Source organism: Sceloporus undulatus, chromosome 11 (genome assembly GCF_019175285.1).
Source record: "Sceloporus undulatus isolate JIND9_A2432 ecotype Alabama chromosome 11, SceUnd_v1.1, whole genome shotgun sequence".
NCBI classification, from domain to species: domain Eukaryota; kingdom Metazoa; phylum Chordata; class Lepidosauria; order Squamata; family Phrynosomatidae; genus Sceloporus; species Sceloporus undulatus.
Window position 1 is genome coordinate 7140868 of NC_056532.1, and position 22890 is coordinate 7163757.

The 22890-nt window shown below is 47.1% G+C and overlaps 3 protein-coding genes across 4 annotated transcripts in view; all 3 read right to left on the reverse strand.

The window, feature by feature from the left end:
* Window positions 1-1077, reverse strand: part of ITGAE (integrin subunit alpha E) — a 35602-nt gene extending 34525 nt beyond the window's left edge. The window contains exons 1-2 of the mRNA XM_042442597.1: window positions 990-1077; window positions 80-99 (exon numbers count right to left, since the gene is read on the reverse strand). Coding sequence (XP_042298531.1) covers window positions 80-99; window positions 990-1077 — 108 coding nt within the window. The remainder of the gene's footprint in view (window positions 1-79; window positions 100-989) is intronic.
* SHPK (sedoheptulokinase) overlaps window positions 1-22890 on the reverse strand; it is a 938822-nt gene that overhangs the window by 77326 nt on the left and 838606 nt on the right. The gene's annotated exons all lie outside the window — the stretch shown is intronic.
* Window positions 1-22890, reverse strand: part of LOC121916842 (transient receptor potential cation channel subfamily V member 2-like) — a 26703-nt gene continuing 3813 nt past the window's right edge. Inside the window, exons 2-20 of one of the 2 annotated variants that reach the window (XM_042442354.1) lie at window positions 20962-21057; window positions 18589-18830; window positions 11663-11929; window positions 10401-10526; window positions 9138-9339; window positions 8891-9024; window positions 8211-8363; window positions 7172-7312; window positions 6618-6916; window positions 6112-6288; window positions 5228-5386; window positions 4834-4929; window positions 4491-4561; window positions 3975-4140; window positions 3497-3563; window positions 2919-3226; window positions 2242-2363; window positions 1947-2035; window positions 11-1261 (exon numbers count right to left, since the gene is read on the reverse strand). In XM_042442354.1, the coding sequence (XP_042298288.1) occupies window positions 1161-1261; window positions 1947-2035; window positions 2242-2363; window positions 2919-3226; window positions 3497-3563; window positions 3975-4140; window positions 4491-4561; window positions 4834-4929; window positions 5228-5386; window positions 6112-6288; window positions 6618-6916; window positions 7172-7312; window positions 8211-8363; window positions 8891-9024; window positions 9138-9319 (2265 nt within the window). In that variant the 5' untranslated portion in view covers window positions 9320-9339; window positions 10401-10526; window positions 11663-11929; window positions 18589-18830; window positions 20962-21057 and the 3' untranslated portion in view covers window positions 11-1160. Of the gene's footprint in view, window positions 1262-1946; window positions 2036-2241; window positions 2364-2918; window positions 3227-3496; window positions 3564-3974; window positions 4141-4490; window positions 4562-4833; window positions 4930-5227; window positions 5387-6111; window positions 6289-6617; window positions 6917-7171; window positions 7313-8210; window positions 8364-8890; window positions 9025-9137; window positions 9340-10400; window positions 10527-11662; window positions 12283-18588; window positions 18831-20961; window positions 21058-22890 lie in introns of those variants that run through there. The other variant, XR_006100924.1, reaches the window with a different exon arrangement.

Here is a 22890-nt window from a genome sequence, read left to right on the forward strand (position 1 = left end):
GAGAGACAGAAGTTTGGTTTTATTTGTGAAGCACACTTTCACGGATACAATTGCCTCCTAGAATCTCAAAGGGACGTACCTCTTCATCGCTTTTGTGGCCTGATACAGACAGGCCAAAATAAAGCTGCTTGGAGTCACTTTGGAGGTGTGCTGTTTAAATGATACATGTGTCCTAAGAGTCCGGAAATTGGTGCAGCTTCCAGACTCTTAGGACGCATGCATCATTGAAAGAGCATACCTCCAAAGTGACTCCAAGCAGCTTTATTTTGGCCTGTCTGTATATAGGACCTTATATTCCCAAAAGAGGAAAGACAGTCAGAAATCCTGCACATTTCTCATCTTTAAAACCATTGACTCATATTCAATATCTCGACTTGGACTCGATTCGGCGCACTGACTTGCGACTTGTATGTTTTTAGCTGGCCTAACATCATCCAGAAACATTATGGAATGGTAAAAAAGGTTCTCCTCCTTTGAACATTGCTTCTGTCTCACTGCTTTTCCCCTCCTGGTCGCACAACAGAAATGCTGGGTTTGACACTGGACATATACACTATGTCTTGTTTGCTGCTTTTAGGAAAATCCTATCTCACACAATGACAAACCCCACAATTTGTAGTTCTGCACTCTTCTGTAGCTGAATAAACCTTATTTTACTAAAACACAATCTTGACAAACTCCCTACAATCGTTTCAGTTTCTTTTAGCTAACTCTGTGCACATCTTCTTCATTCTCTAGCGATTTTAACTCCAACCCACGCACCACATTTCTGTTCAAGTTGGCTCTCAGACTTGAGACTCATCTCGAAAGCCTCTTGCAAAGACTCGAAACTTGATCTCAGACCTGGAGTTAAATACTCGATGTGTACACAATGGCAGGACAGTAAGCGACGTTTTCGGATTCTCATACTCTGAAACAAAATACTAAATGCTTGAAGTAATTTTGCACTCGACACTCTCATGCTCAACGCAATGCTCTCCAAAGCTGACCTCTTCTCTGAGAGGTCCTCTGCTGCACAGTCTTATCGCAGACGGCATCTTCAGAGTGATTGTTTCCCCCCCGTTGTGGTCGGATCATTGTCGCGTGGGAAGTCAAACTGCGTCGCCTTAAAGGTTGGCCATACTGTTAGTCAACGTCACGTCTCCCTTGTGGTTTCTGTCTCAGTGGCTGATAGCGTGCAATGGCACCTGCTCCTCCATCTCCTCTGGCGTGGCGAGATGTGCCTCGGTCAGGTTGGACACCCAGCTCCAGACACTCTCCTCTGGGAGACACAACATGGAAAACATCACACAAGGAAAAGCTTGGCGTTGGACAAGCAGAGAAACTTTGGCAAACATGCGTCTTTATGCAAACAACCATGAGGATCAGAACCTTACTCTTCCATAGCTTAGTAGTAAATACCCTGACATGCATGGCATAGTGGTTTGAGCGTTGGACTATGGCTCTGTAGACCAGGGTTTGAGTCCTGCTTGGCCACGAAACCCACTTGGGCAAGAAGTCACACACTCTCAGCCTCAGGGGACGGCAATGGCAAACCTCCTCCGAACAAAGAAAACCTCATGAAAGCCTCCGGGTCCCCATCAGTCGAAAATGAGTTGTAGGCGCATAACAACAAGAAGCATGGCAAAAGGGTGTAGTGTGCTGCCCTCTAATGGAAGCTAATTTTAGTTGCAATAATATCCATCCTTGGAGTAACTTCAAAGTTGAGTTCAGACTTTATAAAGACAGTCTAAGCACCCAAAGGAAAGGAGACTAAGGCCACAGTGCCAAATTAATGCACTGACACTGCTTTATCTGTCAGGGCTCCATCCCATGGAAGCCTAGGATTTGAAGTTTGTTGTGGCACCAGAGCCACAGAAGGCTAAATGTCTCATCAAACAATAACCCAGATGCTTCAGAGCATTAATCTGCTCTGAATAAAGACTATGGAGAACAGTTTTACATACTTTTTTCACTTGGAAACCCAGAATCCATAGGGTCTTCCTTCAGGGCTCCTAGCTCTCTCTTCCAGTCGGCCCAGTTCAGCTCCTCCACTCTGAAACACAGAAACAAACCTTTAAGCAAATGCTGCCGCTCAGCTGCATGTTAATAGAAAGGCAATATGTACAGTTTAGATGGCAGTCTTAGACCTGGACTATCACTGGTCATGTTGATTTCCAAAACGTCTGGAATCCACCCGCAGTGGATTTAAACGGACCCTATTTGCATTGGAGCTACTAGACGCAACAGAGTTGAACTCACCGGAAGCACCATCTCTCATCTTTCTTTCCTTCCAAGCCGACAGAGAGAAGGCACCCGGCTCTCGGCGTCTTCTTCCAGCACCAGAACCAGTTTTTCTCTATCTCCAGGATAGCAATGGCTCTCTGCAAATACAAGAGAAGGAAGCAAAATATAGACGTCTGATCCTCCAGCGTTTCAGAGATGACAACTGGGACACGTGCGGCCAAGTGTGGTCAAGATGGCGAAGGTATTAAGACCGACTGCTTTCTTTTAGCGCATGTAATTGATCATTTGAACGCCAGCTTGGTCTTGTAAACCTACTGGTTGACTTTGGACAAGTCGCACTCTCTCAGCCTTAGAGGATGGCCATGGCAACCCCACTCCGAAGAAACTTGCCAAGAAAACCCCATGATCGGGTTGCCATAAGTCAAAAACAACTTGAAGGCACACAACAACAACAAGATGCATCCTCAATATTGGATGGTTTGTGGGACGGGAAATGTAAAACTGAGACGTTTATGAGTATTTGGGTTCATACTGAGTCTTTGGTAGCTCTGGGGTCTTGGGACTGTAAATGGAGTTTGGGGGCCACATGTGGCCCACAGGCCCTACATTCCCCAGAGTATGCTTAGAGTATGCTCAGCCTATGGGTTTATCTGGCCATAGGTAGATAAGGCCATCGAGTTGACCAGACTCACCTGGAGCTTCCAGACGCTTTGGCTGTCTCCAGAGACATTGGTGACCGTCTCGCTCATGAGGGCGATGAGCATGTTGAGCAGGAGGATGTACGTCAAGACGACAAAGAGGAGGAGCAGCAGCATCACAAAGTACTTGAACTTGACGTTCTCGTGGAACTCCAGCTCTCCCATCCCAATGGTGAACTTGAAGAGCTCCAAGGAGGTCTTCAGCAGACCAGTGTACCTAACCTGGCCTTCGCTGGCGTCGCCGGCAGGGAGAGAGCCGTTCTGGACTGACTGGGGAGCCGTCCCAGTGAGGATGACAAGGGCTGCAATGGGAAAAGAAGACATGTGCAAGGGAGGGCCAAGAAGAAGACCGCACTAGAAGTGGATCAGTGTATGCTCAGCCTATGGGTTAATTTGGCCATAGGTAGATAAGGCCATCTGGTTGGCCAGGCATGGTCAAAGGAAAGCATGGTCCTGGGTCTGCAAGACCTGAGTTTGCAACTGATCGGTGCTCTTGGAGGAAGTCTCACATTTATGCGTTGATGGCTAATAGCAACAAACAACGGACGATGCTAAAACGACTAGTAACTCACCTGTTGAGAAGCCAAAAAGGAAAATGACATAAACCATGAGGAAATGTAGAAGATCCCTGAGGATGGCCTGGAAGAGAGAGCGGAATCAGGTATGCCTCAGTGAAGCCTCTGACTATAACATTTCTCTTTACAGGGTACCCCCCCAACCTTCATTTCTTTGCATTTCTATAGCACTTGGCAATGCTTTTTAAACAATCAATTCTGTGCAGTAAAGTAGTGGGACTTGCGGGACAGATTTGTGTAATAGCATCACTGCGCAAATCATTATTTAAAAGAGGACCTCAATGGATGCACATGTTTAAGTAGAAGACGCCATGGTTCACCTAATGGTGAAATTTCCCTGTAAACTAGGTTGGAATACATTCATCAGAAAGAGGGAAAATAGACACAAGTGGGCTATCTTGTGGGGAAGAAGACGCTCTGGTCCGAAGCGCATGCTTTTGGAAATGTAAGTGTTCAATTTATCTCACTAACCAACCTTCTGTATCATAACAATGTAGATCCCCGTCTGCTGGAAACCTCGCGTATAGTAGAGCATGTTCACCCAGCCCAACAGCAGAGAGAAAACCATCAGAGGGATGTATTCTTCCAACCCTGCAAGATACGTGATCGCCGAAAGGAGCAGGGCAAGCGATTGCACCAACCTGAAAGAGCAAGGAGGGAACACGTTCTTCTAGAGCTCTGCGAGTTGTAGCCAAAACAAAAGCCAGGGATGAGCCATGTAAGCAACTCAGAACACCACAACAAGCTATTATTTCAACAAGCTAGATTTAATAAGCCACCAGCAAACCATAGGTCCAGTGTGGTCCGTGGCTGCTTAAGAACGCATGGGTTGTTAGCAGAGGCAGACTCATGCGTCACAACAGGCCAGGTTTCAACAAACCGCCCCAGGGTTTTGCCGTAACATGTGAACTCAACCAGAGAGCATTCCAATTTTAGTGTGAATACCCTTGTCTCTTTCCCAATAGAGACACACATGGCTTGTTTAACTCACAGAAAAATGTCAATGCAGCCATCCATGAGCAGGCTTTTCCATAACAGGCGCCTTCTCCACAGGTAAAGACTCTGGAAGGGAATGTATAGGGATGTAAGACGTAACCCAAGAAAGCGATGGAGAAACAGATGCTTGACCATCTGGACAGAGATGACCTTCTTGGGCCACCTCCGCCTGCTTTCAAAAATTACTTTTCTTGGGCCTGACGTTACTGGGGTGAGCAGGATAAAAACATGGCATCCCCCAAGATCCACCCCCCATGACCCAAAAAAGGTGAGGATCACATCAAACACATGCTAAGGGGAAAAGGAAAAGAGGTAGGTACCATAGAGATATACAGTACCTGAGCCAAGAAGAGGTAAATGCCTCCGAAGAGAACAACCAACTGTCCAAGGAACCTCCAAATATCGCCGGCGTTCAGCGTCACTGGAAACGGAGGCTGCGGAAATACAAGGGTTGTGGGTGCATCCACATTGTAGAACTAAAGCCGTTTGGCACCACTTTTGATTGTCATGACTCTAATCTCCAGAATCCTGGGATTTGTTGTTTGGTGAGGCACCAGAACCATTTGACAAACCAAGCTGAATACCTCACCAAACTACAAATCCTGGCGAGAAGAGAGTCAGGGTGATGCATAGTGGTTTTGGTGTTGGACTACGACTTTGGAGACCAGTGTTCGAATCCTTGCTCAGCCATGGAAACCCACTGAGGTTTCAGCCCCATAAAACAACGGTTACCTTCCCATCCAGAGGCCGATGATAACCAACAGCGGAGAAGACAGCCATGAACATCATATAGGAGACAAAACTGAGGTAAAACCTCCAGCTAGCGAAAGTATCCCATTTGTGTTGGAGCAGCCGGTTCACAGGCTCCAGAACCACCATTTTGTACCGATTCTGCAACATGAGACAGAGAAAACATCCCTTTAAACATATTCAGGGTACATTTTTTCTGAGCGCATACCTCTAAAAGTCAGCCAGGCAAGCAAAGATTTATTCTGGCCATAAAAATCAATATGAATCAAACTTAAGGGTGAAACCCAAAGGTCCCTGGGAACGCATTTGAGGGGTTCGGGGCCTTAGAAATTAGTTTGGTGGAACTGCAACATCCAGTATCCTCAATTCAGAACTACAGTAGTCGTTTAGAGAACTCCTTGTCATGATGCAAAAATATTTTAGAGCATCTGGGGCTGGAGTGGGCCTTTAGAAGCCATTAACTTATGAATGAATGTGTCATTAAGAGTCATTCGCTCATAGTTATGAAGCCTGTCCCGATGAGGACCTGCAAAATGTTCTGGAAAGATAACGGTGATATATATATATATATATATATATATATATATATAGAGGCCTGTTACAGACTGCCAAAATAAAGCTGCTTGGGGTCTCTTTGGAGGTATGCTATTTAAATGACGCATGGGTCCTAAGAGTCCAGAGGTCGCGCCAAAGCCACGCTCCATTCCTAAGCACTGGAGGGCAGCTTTGGTGCAGCTTCCGGATTCTTAGGATGCATGCATCAATCAAACAGCATACCTCCAAAGAGACCCGAAGCAGCTTTATTTTGGCAGTCTGGAACAGGCCTATATATATTAAAGGAGGAACACTCCAAGGTCTTCACTCACAGGTGTGTCGCTGCTATAGGCGAGGATTTCCAGCACAGAGTTTTCTTCAAAGCTATCGATGGAAGACAAATCGTAGAGGGAAATTTGGACCGGGCCGTAGGTCCATTCGGTGAACTTGCGGGAAAGGTGGCGGTATTCGGGGTCTTGGATCTCCCGCTGAAGAATGTGCTTAAAAATCTAAGCCAAAACAAAGATGGAGTGCGTGTTAATATGAAATAATGCAGTGTAGCCTGTAAATATCCAGTGGGATGTAGAGATCTGACGGTTGGACTAGGACTCTAGGAGACAAGGGTTCGAATTCACGCTCAGCTATGGAAGCTCATGGCCAAATCGCCCACTATTAGCCCCAGAAGAAGGTAAAGGCAAATCCAGCTCTCTCTTCTAACATTTTACTCCTAGTAAATGTTCCTTGAGGCAACCTTCTCACTCTGCCAAACATTAAGGCCAGTCCCGACCCAAAAGCAACAGCGGAAGTAGTAAAGGGGCGATGCCCGCGGCAGCTTTACCTCGACTTTGCCAGTCTTGACGGCCAGTTTCAAAGGGGTCAGCCCTTGCTTGTTGACAATCTCCTCCAGTTTCCAGGTGGGGTTGATCCGGGCGCCTTCCATCAGAATCTCGTCGTACATCTCGACCACCATCTCCGTGTTCTTCTCCGTGTCGTTGGCCACCATCACCAAGGCGTGCAAGACCGTGTTGCCCAGAGAATCCTGTTCGGTCAGCCTGGCCTTTTGGTGAGAGTTATGCAGGAGGTACTGGATCACGTCCATCTGGTTGGTGCAAGCGGCTAAAGAGAGTGGGAGCTCGCCTGGATGGGAAGGAGAGAAAGAGGGCTCAAGTTTGGGAGAATACGATCCGAAATGGGGAAGAACAGCATCCTCGCTGAATGACTTTTGACTTTTCCTCTTCCCTCCCCTTCACTTTTTCCTTTTGTGTGGTTCCTTACAATATAAACTGTAGGCACTCTATAATAAGCATCTCCAGGAGGAAGGATAAATGCAAGCATCGTTGCCATCCCCAGCTATTACAGTCTCAGGGTCTCACGCTTGTCAAGGCAACATACCAAAGTAGAAACAGGCTCCTTTCTTCTTCTGGTGGAAGAACTTGCCACAGGCTTTAGCATGGACATCCACACCGTTGGCCACCAGCAGCTCGACTAAATCAAGGTTCCTCTTCTCAATGGCAATGTGGAGAGGTGTATGGCCTGGAAGAAGATGACATTGGCACATGATACCCTTTATTGTGGTTACGGGCACATTGACAGGAAAATCCAGCTTACCTTTGGGTGGCACCAATCTGCAACAACTCTGGGCTTATCTACACACACCAAAATGACTACAGAACGGTCCACACAGTTCTCCCTTTCAAACGCATCCTGGTCTGATAAATCACAATATATCATGGCCACCCCAGGGTTTTTCCCCTCTGCCTCCCCCAAGCATGCAAGTGTACATATGCCTAAACTTCTTCAGTGTTATGCTTTTATCAATGGCTTATCAAGACACCTTCTTCAAAGCCTTCCAAAAAAATAAGACATATAAGACTTCATCACAACAGCCAGTGTTACTTTAAGAATGGAGGCATGTCACTTTGGCATCACCACATTTCCCCCCACAACAGTGCTTTGGCAATCCATGGTCACATGGTTTCCTGCACTACCAAACGCTATCAACTGGGTGGACTGGGAGGAATACTGGATATGGGCTGCCAACCGCCTCTCGAAGCGAACTGCAGTGTGAATACGCACACAGCAGCCGGCTTGGGGAAGTTGTTGGCAGCCACGGTCGCTGTGGGTGAGGAGGAGAGGAGCAAAACCATGCCCATTCGCACACATCAGAAATGGAACTGCACCAGAAGGCACCTATCGCAAGATGTTAAAACGTGTGCAATAAAGTCCATAGATTATTGATTGAAAACAAGAGGCAATGGGAGATGGATTCCTTTGACACAGCAACTTGATTGAGGAAATAAACAATAGATATCAAGGATAAAACTTGAATATACTAGGACTGATTCCTTCCTATTTTTGCAACAAACCCAAATATACTTCTCCACGCACACATGAAAGAGACTGCTGTCACACTGCTGTCACACACTCTTACCTTTGTAGTAGCTGTCACTGCAAGCGGTGTTGATCAGTGGCCTCGGGTTCTCCGTCTCCTTGTCGATCTTCAACAGCAAAGGGATGGTGGGGTTGGCCCCGTCTTTTAAATTCAGCAGGGCCTTCATGAGGCAGGTCTTGCCTGTTCTTCCATCTGGAAGGGAAGGGTTCGAGCAGAGATGCAGCATTACCTTCATGGCTGCCTTTTGCTGCGCCAGAGATGGACCGGGACATTTTGCCGCCTCAAGTCCCACTCTGCCAGCGGAAAGCGCATAGTGCTCAGAGCAGTGTCAACCACAAGGCTGGTTAGCAATAATAATATAAAGACAACAAACACTAAGGATACCCAGACAGAGAACTTCAGATAGCCTAAGGGTCTTCTCTTGGTTCTAACCTGCGGTGCGAAAATAATGCAGTTTGACACTGCTTTAACTGCAATGGCTCAGTACTATAGAATCCTGGGATCCGAATTCAATAGCACTGATCCACAGCAGTTAAAACGGTGTCAAACGGCATGATTTCTGTTGTGCAAATTAGACCTTGGTCCTATCACAGGTATGTTTGGTGAGGACACATAGAATCCCATAATCTTACAGATGGATGGGAACACAAGGAATATATCTAGTGCAGCCCCATTGAAAAGCAGCAATCAATATCCTCATTGAGAAAGGACGAACTCACCGGTATATTCAGAGTTAGTGAGAAACTTGCAGGTTTTTTGCAGATATTCCTTAAGGCCTTCCAACTCCTCTGGCCTTCCTCTCACAATGGCGCTGAAGAGACGGTCTCGGTCAAAGCGATTTGGGTCTTTTGGGCTGGGGAAGAGACCCAAAATGAGCCAGATCCACATACCATCCCTTTGTTACGGAGAGTAGGGCTGAAAGAAAGCCATCCCCTGAAGATCTCAAAGTTTAAACCAGCTCCTTACTTCACAAGCCCTGGCCGATAATTGAGGTTGACTCTGATCCTTGGGGAAGCGGGGGTCTCCTTCTGGAAGGGGGTCTCCAGGGGCCGGGGGGCTTCGTCCGACCCACCGTCCCACTTCTCGGCAGCCTCTGCCCCCGTGGCAGTGCCATCGTCCGTCTCTAATACCAGCGGGTTCGCCTGCATCTTGTAGTCAGTCAGAGATCCTGGCAAGGAAATAGAGCTCTGTTAGAAACAAATCATGACACGTGTTTGTACTTTGCATATGTGTCTTTCATTCCCACTTTCCAGGCTTTATCCTCACAGCCATGGCTTCATGCGATGGAATCCTGGAATGTGTAGTTCATTGTGGCACCAGGGCTCTCTGACAGAGAAGGATGACTATCTCACAATGCTACAAATCCCATAGCAGCTCAAGAGGAGGTATTCAATAGCGGGGGACTATTGAATACCTCCTTTACAGTTCAGGCTAAAGCCTGGAGCAGAATCATCGCCCCATTGATATAAACCGCCACTCTCTCTCTCAACCTGGCCTACCTCACAGTGTTATTGTTTGAATTCAAAGATATAGTTGGGTTAGTAATATCAGTACGCAAAGAGATCTTGTAACACCTTTGAGATGCAGTATGTACCTTTGTAGCCTTAAGTCTACTTCCTTGGATGCATTTGTCAACTAACTGTCACCATCCACCCTGGAAAGATTTTAAATTTGACAGTTGCCCTATATATTCTCCCAATAAATGTTCAATAAATGTATCTGACGGAGTAGATTTAAGTCTAGGAAAGCTCATGCTGCCAACTTCCTTCATCCAGTTCGTCTCCAAGATGCTACAAGATCTCTTTGCAAAAGAGTGATTGTTGTTGGGAGAAAGAAGACAGTCATTTATACCACAGCGATTCAAAATGGTGGCCCACGAACCGGCGCTGGATCTATGGGGGCTTTCCAGGAAAGAAAGAAACAGTGGTAAGCATAAAGAAGGTACCAATGCCAGGCAAATGCCAAATACCTTGGGATGCATCATACCACGTCATGAGCTTCTTGGAGAAAAGGCACCATCTTAAAGCAGCTAATAAATAAATCAGCTAACTGTTGCCATCCATGAAGTCGCTTGACGGCTGGCGGGTACATTCTCCCAATAAATGTTCAATACATCTACTTTATCCCCTCGCACATCCCTATTCCATTGTTCGGCTTCTCCCTATCCGCCCCGCCTGCCATACAGTCCCAGCCCTGGAGCACATAAACCCTTAGTTTGCAAACACATACCTTGCAAGCCGGGTCCATCAGCCGAATATCAAGGAGCCGGGTATGGATTCGTCTCTCAATCTGGGCGTGGGATGATCCAGTCGTCCTCCTTGTAGATAAAATCCACTTGGAAGACTCCAGAGCTGTCTGATACGGCCAGCGTCATACAGACAGAGCATGAGAAATGAGGCAAAGGGGATGGAGCAGAAGATAAGCATCCAGTTAGAAGCGGTGGCTAATGGAATTACAAATATATATATATATATACACACACACACACACACACACACACACACACACATAGTGGCATCTGATTTATGGCAACTCTATCACAGAGTTTTGTTCAGAAGGGGCTTTGCCAGTGCCTCCCTCTGAGGCTGAGAGGATGTGACTTGCCCAAAGTCATCCATGGATAAACAGGGATTCGAACCCCGGTCTCCAGAGTCATAGTCCAATGCTTTAGTTTGAGCTGAAGTTGCAAGAACCCTATACGTTCCTTGCCTCCGAGAAAGGTTCAACTTTAAACTTCACACCAGAAGCCAGAGCGGATTCGGCCCCTCACTAATATGGAACCCACCGCCTGCAGCTTGTGGGAAAATGTGCTATGAAACAGTGGGATTTTAACCTAAGCCTTTGCTTCTTTGGGCCCCGCAACCTATTTTAAATCCCCCAATGTTCAGCCGTAGAACAAAATTGGTTTTGTGCACAAAATATTGTATAACGTTACCTCCAAGTTGTGGGTATAAGTTGTATGCAAACCATAAATGAACTGCATGTTTGGACTTGGGTCCCACCTTTAAGAGGTACATATAAGTACATATATTATATACATATATGCCAAGATAGGCGTTCCGAAATCGAAAACGCTTCTGGTCCCAAGCATTTTGGATAAGGGAGGCTCAAAAAGGTAGTAAAAATGGTATTCTCAAACCTGAAAATGTGTTGGTTTTGATATTTGGTATTGCATGGCAGAGGCTGAAAAGCTACATATAGATAGATAGGTAGATAGATAGATAGATAGATAGATAGATAGACCTACATATACACATATACATATGTAAAATATTGCTACTCCTAGAGGTTTCTAAGGCAGGCAATGTATTTAATCTTTCTTTCTTTCCTTCCTTCCTTCCTTCCTTCTTTGGCTGTTAAAAAGAGCAATATGAGTAGCCGTATTTGGCCCACCGTTGCCTTTTTCTTGCTTAAATTAGCCCTTCTCCTTACAGTTTAGCTGTGTTGAGTGAAGAAAAGAGAAAGGTATTTATAGCTGGCGATGCACTTACTTTACAACAGACTTTCGTCCTGTCTTAATGCCGAGGCCTCCGCTACTCAGCCGAGCCAAAACCCATCCAACAACTGCAACAGCTTGCAGAAAGAGCCAAAGAATGCGAGGCTTTCTTTTTTCTTATCTGGACCTTCCCAATGCGTTTGAAACGGACGAAGCGACCAGCAACCGCACCCAGCTTCCAAACCCGGGTTCCGTCGGCATCCGCACGACCCAATCCGGTTCCTAAAACGACAACAGACCCGACGGCGTAGGTTTTGGGATGCTGTTCGTGAAACAATGAAATAAAAATGAGAAACCAAAAGGAAAGGATCACACGCAGCGTTGTTGCGGAGAGAATTGTACTTCTAAGAGAGGCCCAATGGACGTTGCTGGCCTGGTCCCACCCTTCGGAGACGGCACAATATTGCTAACATCTGTCTTGTTTTAACCTCTGCTTGGCTGCGATGGAGGAAATGCGATGCAACGAGACTAATAGGCTTGTCTTTAAACACAACATTTCTTTTCCTCTGCCTTTGTGGTTTTGCCCCATGCCTTTTGTCACAAGACGGCAAGGAAAACTCAGAGTCAGGCGGAAAAGGGCCCCGGCCAAACAGAAATGCCCCTTGTCCAAACTGTTTTCTTACGAATGACAAGCCTTGTTTCTCACCCTCCGACGCGCCGAGATGAAAGAGGAAACCCAGCGACAGTTACGAAACCCAAACCGCCATGTTGGCAAAAAGCAGAGCGTGTGGCATCCGAAAGCCCAGAAAAATCAGCTATTTTATTATAACGCTACATGAATGTATTTGGGCCCAAAACACACATTGGCAAAAGGGTCTAGTTCCCAAAGGCATGGAAGCTTTGGCTGCATCTGCACTGCAGAATTAATGCAGTTTGGCACCGCTGTAAATGCCGTGACCCAATGCTAAGGAACGCTGGGATGTGTAGTTTTCGGAGATATTTAGCCTTCTGTGGTGCCACAACAAACTAAAGGTCCCAGCTTTCCATAGGATGGAGCCATGATGGTTAAAGCGGTGCCCAACTGCATTATTTCTGCAGCCAATGCGATTCTGCAAAGAGAAGACAAGAAATAAATACATCGCTCCCGAATCCAGATTCAGGAGAAGACTAAATGGAGCTTCACATAACATTTAAGTCACTTCTAGGATGGAATTAAAACAACATTCTGGGTGATAAAGTGTATACATCCACACTGTACAAATATTACAGTTTGATACTGCTTTAAGTGCTGTAGCTAAAGGTTGAACCCAGTTAAAGAGGTGTCCTTTATTTTGGATAACGGAGACTCATCCTCATAATCTAATTTGTGTTGGCATTCTTTCGAATGGTTCACATCTTTGGCGAACGGCAGCACAAATTCAACTGCTTTCCAAGACCTTTTCCCACCACAGAAAAAGACACACACTCATTTTCCATCTTCATTTAGAGATGGTTCGATATCCTGAGTAATGGCTTTCCCGGCTGTCGTTCTTTCCAAGATGCCCATTATCCCTTTCCGGGAAACAACCACAGCCGCCAGTGTTAATGGCTCCGTTCACGTCACAGATGCAAACGGATGCCACAGCAACGTTACCTAGATTGTTGTGATGTTTCTTTTTGTGTTGGAGAAATGCAAGATGATGTCAAGAAATTAAAACAATACACAAATGGGCTTTTAAATGGTTCTAGACCGTGACACGGCAGGGCCTACATCCTTTGGCTTCCTAAGGCAAATCAAAATGGAGTCCAAAGTGTGCCGCTCCCAAAGGCACTGAGCCTTCTCTGCCAGAGAGCTCCAAAGTCACAATAAACTACGGTTCCCAGGATTCCCTAGAACTGAACCAGGGCAGTTAAAGCAGTCTCAAAGTGGATTATTTCTGCAATTGGACCAAAAAGGCAGAAGCATTCTTGCAGAGGAGCCATGCACAATGTTTTCAAACCCACACTTGGGTTTGGTCGTTTTATGGCACGACAACGACATCTTCTGGTTAGAGGCAGCACTGCTCCGTTAACTATTTAAAAGGATTTGGGTTTTGGTTTGCATTTGTTAAATGGCCAACACATATTTAAAAGGAGCTTGCTTGAGTTCCATAAGGTTGCATCTGCGCTGCAGAAATAATCCGAGTTGACCCCACTTTGGTCCAAAACACACTGCAGAAACCATCCAGTTTGAGACCGCTTTAGCTGCCCTGGCTCAGGGCTAGGGAATCCTGGGAATTGTAGTTTATTGTGGCACCACAGCTCCCTCTAACAGAGAAGGCTCAATGTTTCACAAAATGACCGTTCCCAGAATGAACCAGGGTTTCATTCCCACTACGTTTTAAACCGGTTCCCAAATTTGGTTTAAATGAACCTGGTTCACACTTGAAGGGAATAGCTGAAACGGTTCGGAGAGAGGGGCCATGCACTAGACCAGTGATGGCGAACCTATGGCACACGTGCCAGAGGTGGCACTCAGAGCCCTCTTTGTGGGCACATGTGCCATCATCCCAGCACAGAGTTTGCCAGACTTTGTTACTAGAAAGCCAGAGGGACATGGCACTTTGCAATAAATAAGTGGGTTTTGGGTTGCAGTTTGGGCACTCAGCCTCAAAAAGGCTCACCACCACTGCACTAGACCCATTTAACCCGCGTCTTTTTTGACGCTGTTTCCCCCCATGTCTTTTTGGATAAATCGATTCCGCGCAAGTGTGAACCAGATGCGGATTGGAATCGATCTAAATTTGCCCTTTGGACGGCTGGAGCAGATCCTTTTCGAACCCATTCATTCGTCAGCGTGAACCACAAGTGGGTTGTTTTATTTTGCAGCAAGAAAATGCGACCGGGGCAAATGTATTGTGAACCGCGCTCCGCTGCCCAACCGATGCATCGATTCAGATCGCAAAGCGATTTATTTGTAAGTAGGAATGAAGCCTATGGCGCTGTACAGACAGGTCCTACAGGGCGCCGTTGTTACGTGTGAGGAGCAGTGCTTCCAGATGCGACTCGTCCCTCGCATGTGACAAGGGCGTCAAAATGGCGGTGCCCTGTACATTTTGACATGACGGACGCCTAGCGTCCACACGTCCCGGCGTCATTGTGATGCTGCTAGTGCACCATTGGTACACTGCGGTGTCACAACCGCGCCACAGAAAGAACCCACTCTTTGCAGGTTCTTTTTGCTGCACGAGGGAGCCGCGCGGTTTATCCACTATGGCTCCCTCGCACAGCAAACCAGGGCGGCGGGAGACAGCCCTTTTTGAGAGGTCTGTATCCCACCCATATGACTCTTGTGGTTCCTTCCAAGTCTAAGATTCTCTCATTCTTTGAAGCCTAGATTTTGGGAAGGGGCAGTGGTTGAAAACATACACACACAGTCCTCAAAAATCATAGGTTTGCATCCGTTCCCAGTAACGTCTCAGTGTTTTGTACCAAACAAAGTCTTGAACTGCACCCAGTTGCAGAAAAGAACGATCCGCATTACAACTTTAGCTTTTAAAAAGTTGTTAATGGGAGGCGAGGACCAGGCCTGATGCGGCAGCGAGAAACCAACCCCGAATGACTATGCTCAACCATCTCTTGACAACTACAAAAGGAATGAGTCTAAAACAGTCTCCCACCCGACCGGACCCGAAGGACCAGATTTCGCATCACCTTCTGGCTTGTCGAAGTGTCATCCGGATGTCTGGGTCCCCACCTAGTCCCTCGCGTGTTTTTGCAAAGGATGCTGCCAGAGATTCTCGTGCGCCAAAGGAACACACTTTTCCTCTTTGACTCATCAGACGCTCTCCGCCAAAGAGTGGAACATAAATCCTTCCCCGCACATGATATGTTCCTCTCTACAGGCTAAAGGCATGTGGCCAGAACCTGGGGATTCACGACCGACCCACGTGTTTGTGGCGTTTGCTGGGATTAGGTCTTTGAATGAGGCTGAGGTTGGCAACTGAAGGGAACCAGGGTCTATTTGCCCCTCCGTCCCCCAAGCGAGCCTAAAATACTCCTTTTCCCTTCCTCCTGTCACCATTTTGAGAAGGACAGTAAAGGAAAACAGAGGTACAGTGGGTCCTTGGTATCCGCTGGGGTTTGGTTCCAGGACCCAAAATCCACGGATGCTCAAATCCCATTAAATACAACGGCATAGTTAAAATGGTGTCCCTCACATAAGACGGCAAAATTGTGGTTTTCTTCTTAGAATTTATATTTTTAGAAAACATTTCCAAGCCGTGGATGCTTGAATCCATGGATAAAAAGTCAGTGGATAAGGAGGGCTGGCTGTATTTGTGAATAGTATAGCGTTTTGTTGTGCTTTCTGTGGTTTCGGTTACCTGTGGTCAACCGTGGTCCAAAAGCAGTCCCCCCTTATCTACGATTTTGCTCTCTGCAGTTTCAGTTGCCGGCGGTCAATCATGGTCCAAAAACATTACTATGCTTAGAGTTTGGCACTGTCTGTGCCAACATAAACCCTACTATGCTTAGGGCATAGGGTTCAGCACTGTCTGTGGTTTCAGGCATCCGCTGTGGGTCTTTGAATGTATTCCGTGGATAATGGGGGGACTACTGTATGTCCAAATCCAGGACCACCGATTACGACTGGTAAAGGTGGGGTGTTGTTGGCGGTACCCCATAGAAGTGTTGCGTCAGGGAAGGCATAGCCGAGATTTGCGCTAGTGGCAGTGGTTACCTGTATTTCTCTTTGGTCTATTCCACTGCTCTCCTTTTCTCTGTGTTTCTCCAAGCCCTGTTTAAGTATCTGAGGATGCAGCAAGCTTGTTTTCTGCTGCTCCAGAGACTACAACACGGAGCAATGGATGCAAGCTCCAGGAAAGAGATTCCAGCTCAGCATTAGGAGGAACTTCTTGACAGTAAGGGCTGTTCGACAGAGGAAGACACTCCTTTGGAGAGTTTGATGGGGTCTCCTTCTTTGGAGGTCTTTTAAACAGAGGCTGGATGGCGATGGCAATGTCAATGGGGATGCTTTGGTTGTGAGTTCCTGCATGGCAGAATGGGGTTGGACTGAATGGCCCTTGCGGTCTCTTCCAACTCTACGATTCTATGATTCATTGTCCAAATGCTAATGCTGCTAAAAACACTCAGGACAGAGGACAAGGAGGACAACTGGGGCTTAGCAAGCGTAAAAAGCACCTGCTTTAGCAAGAGGTTTTGTTAACTGAGATATGCCTGCATTAGCTACCTGGCCGATCCTAAGAAATGGAACCAGATGCTCTTGTTTTCTTGCCAAGGTTCACCGATAAAAGGGAAGGGAAGGGAAGGAAGGCAGCCAAGGGATGTGACACAAGCGCTCCCTGCTTTTGGGGTGCTGTTCAGGTGTGCTCCTCGACTGGTAATGGCGGTGACTCAGCCTCCTTTGCATGGATAATTGTCGACGGCAGCATCTTCCCCGGCGGTGAGCAGTCCCGAAATTTGCGGTCGAGCGAGTTTGTCCTCTCCTCTCCCAGTGCCAGCCCCGTGGTTCAGGTGTAACCCTCCGAAAGCCTGAGAGCACCTCCAAAGCTATACTTAGCCAGGGAAACTGCGCCCAAGTCAGGCGAGGGACACGACAGCATCAACACCAGCAGCGGCGGCAGCAGCATTGCCGAGCATTTCTGGGATTGTTTTGAGCGGCAAGGGATGGCGTATTTATGGGGTGGCTTCACACCTGCGGGGATGTCATGACAGCCTCCGCCGCGGCCGAAACGTCAGGATTTCGTCCTCCGTCGAGGGGAGCTCTTTAATCCAGGTAGGCCTTTGCGAGATAAACATAATTATTTAGAACATATTCACTTTTATTCGTTAGTAGTTGGTCTTTTCTTTCCTCGTTTTTCCTTTTCTTAATTTTCTCTTTGTTTTCTTTTATTCACTCTCCCTTTTCTCTTCTCTTTTTAATTCATTTGTCTATGCCCTTCTTCAAAAGATGTATCCAGAACTTAATGTTCGGATGAAACTTATCCAGCACCGAATATAATGGCACCGTTCCCTGAACTTGGAAACCTACTTTGAGATGATGTTTGAACATTACGACTCTTTGAAAATTAGTTCATTGGGACGTTCTTGTTAGGCGACGGCACGGATAAACGTTCATGAACGATCGTTTCGAAAAGGAGAGTTTAGTCCTGATCTCAAAGGGAACGCGAGGCCATCAGATGTTTTGACAATGTGAGATGGGTTCAAAACAGGAAGAGAGAAGCTGTTGACACACGCCGGGATTGCTTTACGAAAGCCAGAGTCAATAGGCAGCCTTTGGTGGATGCTGCGCTGCCTTTTATTGTGATCTATTTATAACACGAACACTAAAATGGCAAAGGCTTCTCATATACACAGCCATTTGAGACAAAACATACTTTAGCCAGGTGGCGGTGGCCAAGGTTTTTGTCCTGATTATTTTAATTGGTTTCATTAGCATCCCACAAATGTGGAATAGGATGGTTTTGTTGATTTTATCATGTTAGCACAGGCCTTCCACCTGTTGTTGCAACGTCATCGGGTCCAGACTATTTTGAAAGGCCACATCTCCGTGGATCTTAAGATCTTCAGAGGAAGGATTTCTCATAGTCCTACCAACATCACAACCACGTTCGGTGAAGACGCAAGAGGCAGGTTTCCCACGTTGTGAAACCCCTTTCCCAGGGAGGTCCGGTCGATCTCCATCTTTCTGCCATCAAGACTTTGGGTTTTACCTTGCTGTGGCAGATGCGACCTTTAAGGGAGGATGTTTATTCTGTTCTAAGTGTGTTTTCAACACAACTGCATTTTAATCGTATTTCTGGATTTCATATTCATTGTCGTTGTGTGCCTTCGATACGTCGGCGACCCTATTGTGGGGTTTTCTTGGCAAGGTTTGTACAGAAGAGCTTTGCCACGGCCATCCGCTGAGGCTGAGAGTGTGTGACTTGCTGAGCGGGGATTCGAACCCCGGTCTCCAGAGGCATAATCCTGTGCTCAAACCACTGCCCTCCAAGTACTTACTAGGGCTGGCCCTTCTCAGCTTCCGAGATCGGACTGGATCCAGTGCCTTTAGCATTTCGAGGCTCGAAGAGGAGCTCAGTTGTGAGGCTTTCTGGCATGAAAATCGGAGAGAAACCTTCAATCGTTGTGTAGAAGAAGGGATGTCAACCCTTGTTGCTTTGACACACAACCAGGTAACAAGCGCCGCTTGCTCAGATTTCCCTCTGGCCGCCCTCATAGCCGCGGAAGACACCTTCGGCTCTCTGGAATAAGAAAGAGATTATTTGTAAGTGACGAATAAATCAGTAAGGAAGTACTTTGTGCATTTCATAACTGGTTGACTGTGTTGAGAAGTGCGGAAGGAAGGAGTTAAGCAAATGCGTGCAGGAGAAGTTGGGGGCCCTTGGCCATACGCTCAATGGGGCTCCCATCTGCAAGAGCAGTCTACCCCTAATATTGAGAACAGATAACAAGAGTTGGCCTCTCCTTTCACGTTGTTGTTGCAGCTGTACATTTGCCTTGGACTTGAACCCGCGTCTCCCAAATCTCAGCCTTCAAACCACTTCACCTGGCGGACCCTCTTCCAATACCTTTGCAATCTAGTGGTGCATCTTTTTAGTTTAAAGCGAATCAGAATAACCAGGAGGGAAGTTACATAAAGCAACATGTGATGTCTCTTTGTACTTGAATGTACAAAAGAGAGACAGAGAGAGATCGTGTTGCAGCCTGAAGAGTGAGATATCGAAGGAGGATATGACACAACCCAGCCGGAAAACCGTGCCAGGATCCTTGAGGCAAGACCCAAAGATTGCACACCTCTTGCCCCACTCTTTGGGAGAAAAAAGGGGGTGGCCTTTCATAGGACTTCCCTCCCCAACCCTCACCTTTTTGCCTAAGAGATCTCAGTGCAACTCGTGGGCAACGTCCCGTTTCGCCCCAATACAACTTCTGAGCGTTGGCGTTGGCCGCCGGTTTGAAATCGGCAAAGAGAAGATTTCAAGCACCGACAATGGTAGGTGTGCGCATGGGGAGGATGCAGAGCTCAGAAAGTAACTTCTTAGAAAGGGATTTGTTGTGTAACTCGTTCCAAATCACCCCTGAGTAGCTTGAACCGCTTGGAGAATCGGACCCCAAGTTTCTGGTTCTCGTGGCAGAAAAGTGTGGGGTTTTTTGGGTGGGAAGTTTATAGAAGACCGGGGTTGGCATCTTGGCACTGGTGAGCGTGGTTTGGGTAAAAACTGAGTACCGTGACATTGAACATTTGCTGGAGGAGGAGGCCTTGCAAACGCAGGGCATGCTCTCTTTTCCTCCTGCCTAACGTTCCCAAGTCCGCTGACGGAAGTCTCCTCTCTTTTAGGACGATGCTGAAGGACATCAAGGAGATGGTGCCCCTCATGGGCGGCAAGAAAGCAAACCCGCCGGACGCTCCGCCAGGGAGGCCGCAGGAGAAGAGGCCAGCCGAAAGCACCTCCACCAAGAAAAGGTAGGCCAGGGGCACATCGGTTATGTATAGCAGACAATTGGGTCTCAGAAATAACATTGGCTCATGCGCCACAAATAAGGAGCATCTCAACACATTTCAGCACACTTTTTAAATCCAAAACTAATATGTTCATGTGAAATGAAACAACTCGGTCAGGGAAGCCCTGCCTAAGTAGACAAAAAAAGATTTTGAACCTTTGAATCGAAAAACATTTCCACCAGTCTCTGCTTTTCTAATGATTTCTACTTTGGTGGCTAGATCTATGCTTTTTGAAACATGTTGCTAGTGAAGTGGTTTTATCTACTGTTCCCTTTTCTCTATCGCTGTCCCCGCATGCTCCGCGAAGGATTCTGGAGGCAGCTTTTCTTTCCCTCACTTGTTGTAGACAGACACGCATGGCTACAGTTGTGCTCTTTTCCAGCTCAAAGTTTGTGGCATCGTTTAGTGCAGATGCGCAGTTGCAACGCTGGAGGTCTCCGCTTCTCCAGACCCCTTCTTTGTCATCCTTCTAATGTGGATGCTTCCAAAAAATTGTGCCGTGTGTGTAAGCAGGGGATTCAGTCTCCTATTTGTGCGTTGTGTAGTTTGACTCAAAGCAGGTAAAGGACTACGGTCCACTACCTGCGCACTTTGCTGGCACTGCAGGGTCCGAGATAAACAGCCTGCTGATATGGACCAAGCAGTGATGCACCGAACCGCAAAATGACCTGAGTGCAAACTGACCCGGATGGAAAGGCGCTCTGTGTCCCTCTTTACCTCAAAAAGGCGCTATGTTTTTTCAGCGGAAGTGGTTCCATGTATTCAGAAGGAACGCGGACCACCGTGAGGAACCCCGCAACTCCCACCCAGGGGCAGCTCCACACCGGAAAGATGTCGAACCAAGTAGTCACATGGTAACTAGTCTTACTTACTTATATGTAAACCACCCAGCTGTTGGAGCATGACATAAAGTGTTCATCCTGTTTCATCCTTTAAAAACCCCAATCCAGTGAGGTAGGACATGCTGCCTGAGAGAGAAAAGAAGGGAGAAATGAATGGTTTAGGGGATAACTCAGCAAGCCAAATGGACTAGAAGTCTGGGAAGCCAAGAGATAAATCCACACTCAGCCATGGAAGTTCACTTTGGGCAAGTTAGAAACCACTAGAATTCTCAGCCAGAGAACTCTAATACCTCGCTTGTTGTTGTTGATGTTGTTGTTGTTTGCCATCGAGTGGACTTTGACGTATGGCAACCCTATGAGAGACCTGGCCCTCTTCAGATCTTTCAAACTCGGGGCAGCCCTGGCTTCCTTCCCTGAATCAACCCATCTATAATGCAATCTCTCTCCAAAATCCCTGCTCATCCACTGCCTTGCTCAGGTCTTGCAAACTCAACGCAGCCCTGGCTTCCTTCCCTGAATCAATGCGTCTCTAATGCAATCTCTCTCTTTTCCTATTACCTCCTGCTTTTCCCAGCATTACTCTGAGTCACAGCGTCTTGTGATACGTTCAAAGCATGACATCCTCCAGTCATTTTTGCATCTAGGCCTGCTTTGCTCTGGGACCCAGATAGTTGTTTTTTCAGCCGATTTATTGACAGGTTCACCATGGTCTTCCTCTAAGGCTGGGAGAGCGGGACTTGCCCAGTGGGTTTCCATGGCTAGCAAGGATTCGAACCCTGGTTTCCAGAGTCACAGTCCAATGCTCAAACCACACTGGATCAAAGTAACTTTTGATCTTCCTTAGATATTTTTACTTTCCCAGCTCTTCTTCTTTCCCCTCTTGGTAACTGAATGCCTTTGCCAAGCCGAAGCCTCCAGTGTTGGCACAAGAAGGCGGGCGGTTCGGGATAATGTTCCCAATCTTGGGAGGGTGTGGCGTGCAACATTCCTCGGGCGCAAACTGCACCCAGAGCATGTTTAAATGCAAAAAGTGCAATCCCTCGCTCCCTTTAAATTACACTTCTCGGCACCTGCTCTTGTACCTTTCCAACCTCTGGGAGATTTCTGAAGCCAGGCCTTCGCTGTTCCTGGACGGGATGCGCTGTGTCTTTTCATCTAAAGAAGTATATTATCCTTGGATGGCCCAAGTTGTATTAGTGGATTCCTCCAAAGGTGTGTCCTCTGTTGTCCTTGGATGATCTGACCTGAGGAAAGAAGGCCTTCCAAAGCTCATCCTTGAAAGATAAGGCATTTCGGCAACACAACCCAGAGCGCAGGGAGTGTTGGGTTGAAGGAGGAGGTGGCATCTCCTCCAACATTTCACAAATGAAAACTGAGAAAGCTGGCCCAGCTATATGGCAAAAGCAACCTACTACAGCCTTTCCTTATTAACTCTGGCCACCTTGACCACATACTCGGAGGTCGCTTGACCACACGCATCCCAGTTTTCCTCTGTGAAATGTTGGAGAGAGTATGGAGTAAAGAATCGTGGCCCCGAACGGTTTTCTTCCCATGCTCTGACCTTTTGTGCCAAGAGCAGCCCAGGATACAAACGTCCATTGCAAATTCGACAAAAGCAGAGAATACACAGGGCCTCTTCTTCCTATCTTGCTCTGCCATTCTTTGAAATGGGTCCTAACATAAATCCAAGACTTTATTCCACCCCACTTCCTTGGATGGAGAGGGGGATGCTTGCTTTTGAAAAGTCGCCATGTGCGGCTCTCTTTCTGCCTTCTTCTAGTAGGATGCTTGGGTCGATGTTGTCCTTTTCCCACCCCTTTCTGTCCCCTTTTGCTACAGACAGACTCGCTTTTGTGTTGGCTGGGTAAGCAAAGAGAAGCGTCTCACGCCGGGGAAATCCTGAGCCTGGGAATGGAAGAGTTTCCCACCCTTTTTCAATGGGTTCAGAACAAGCCGGGG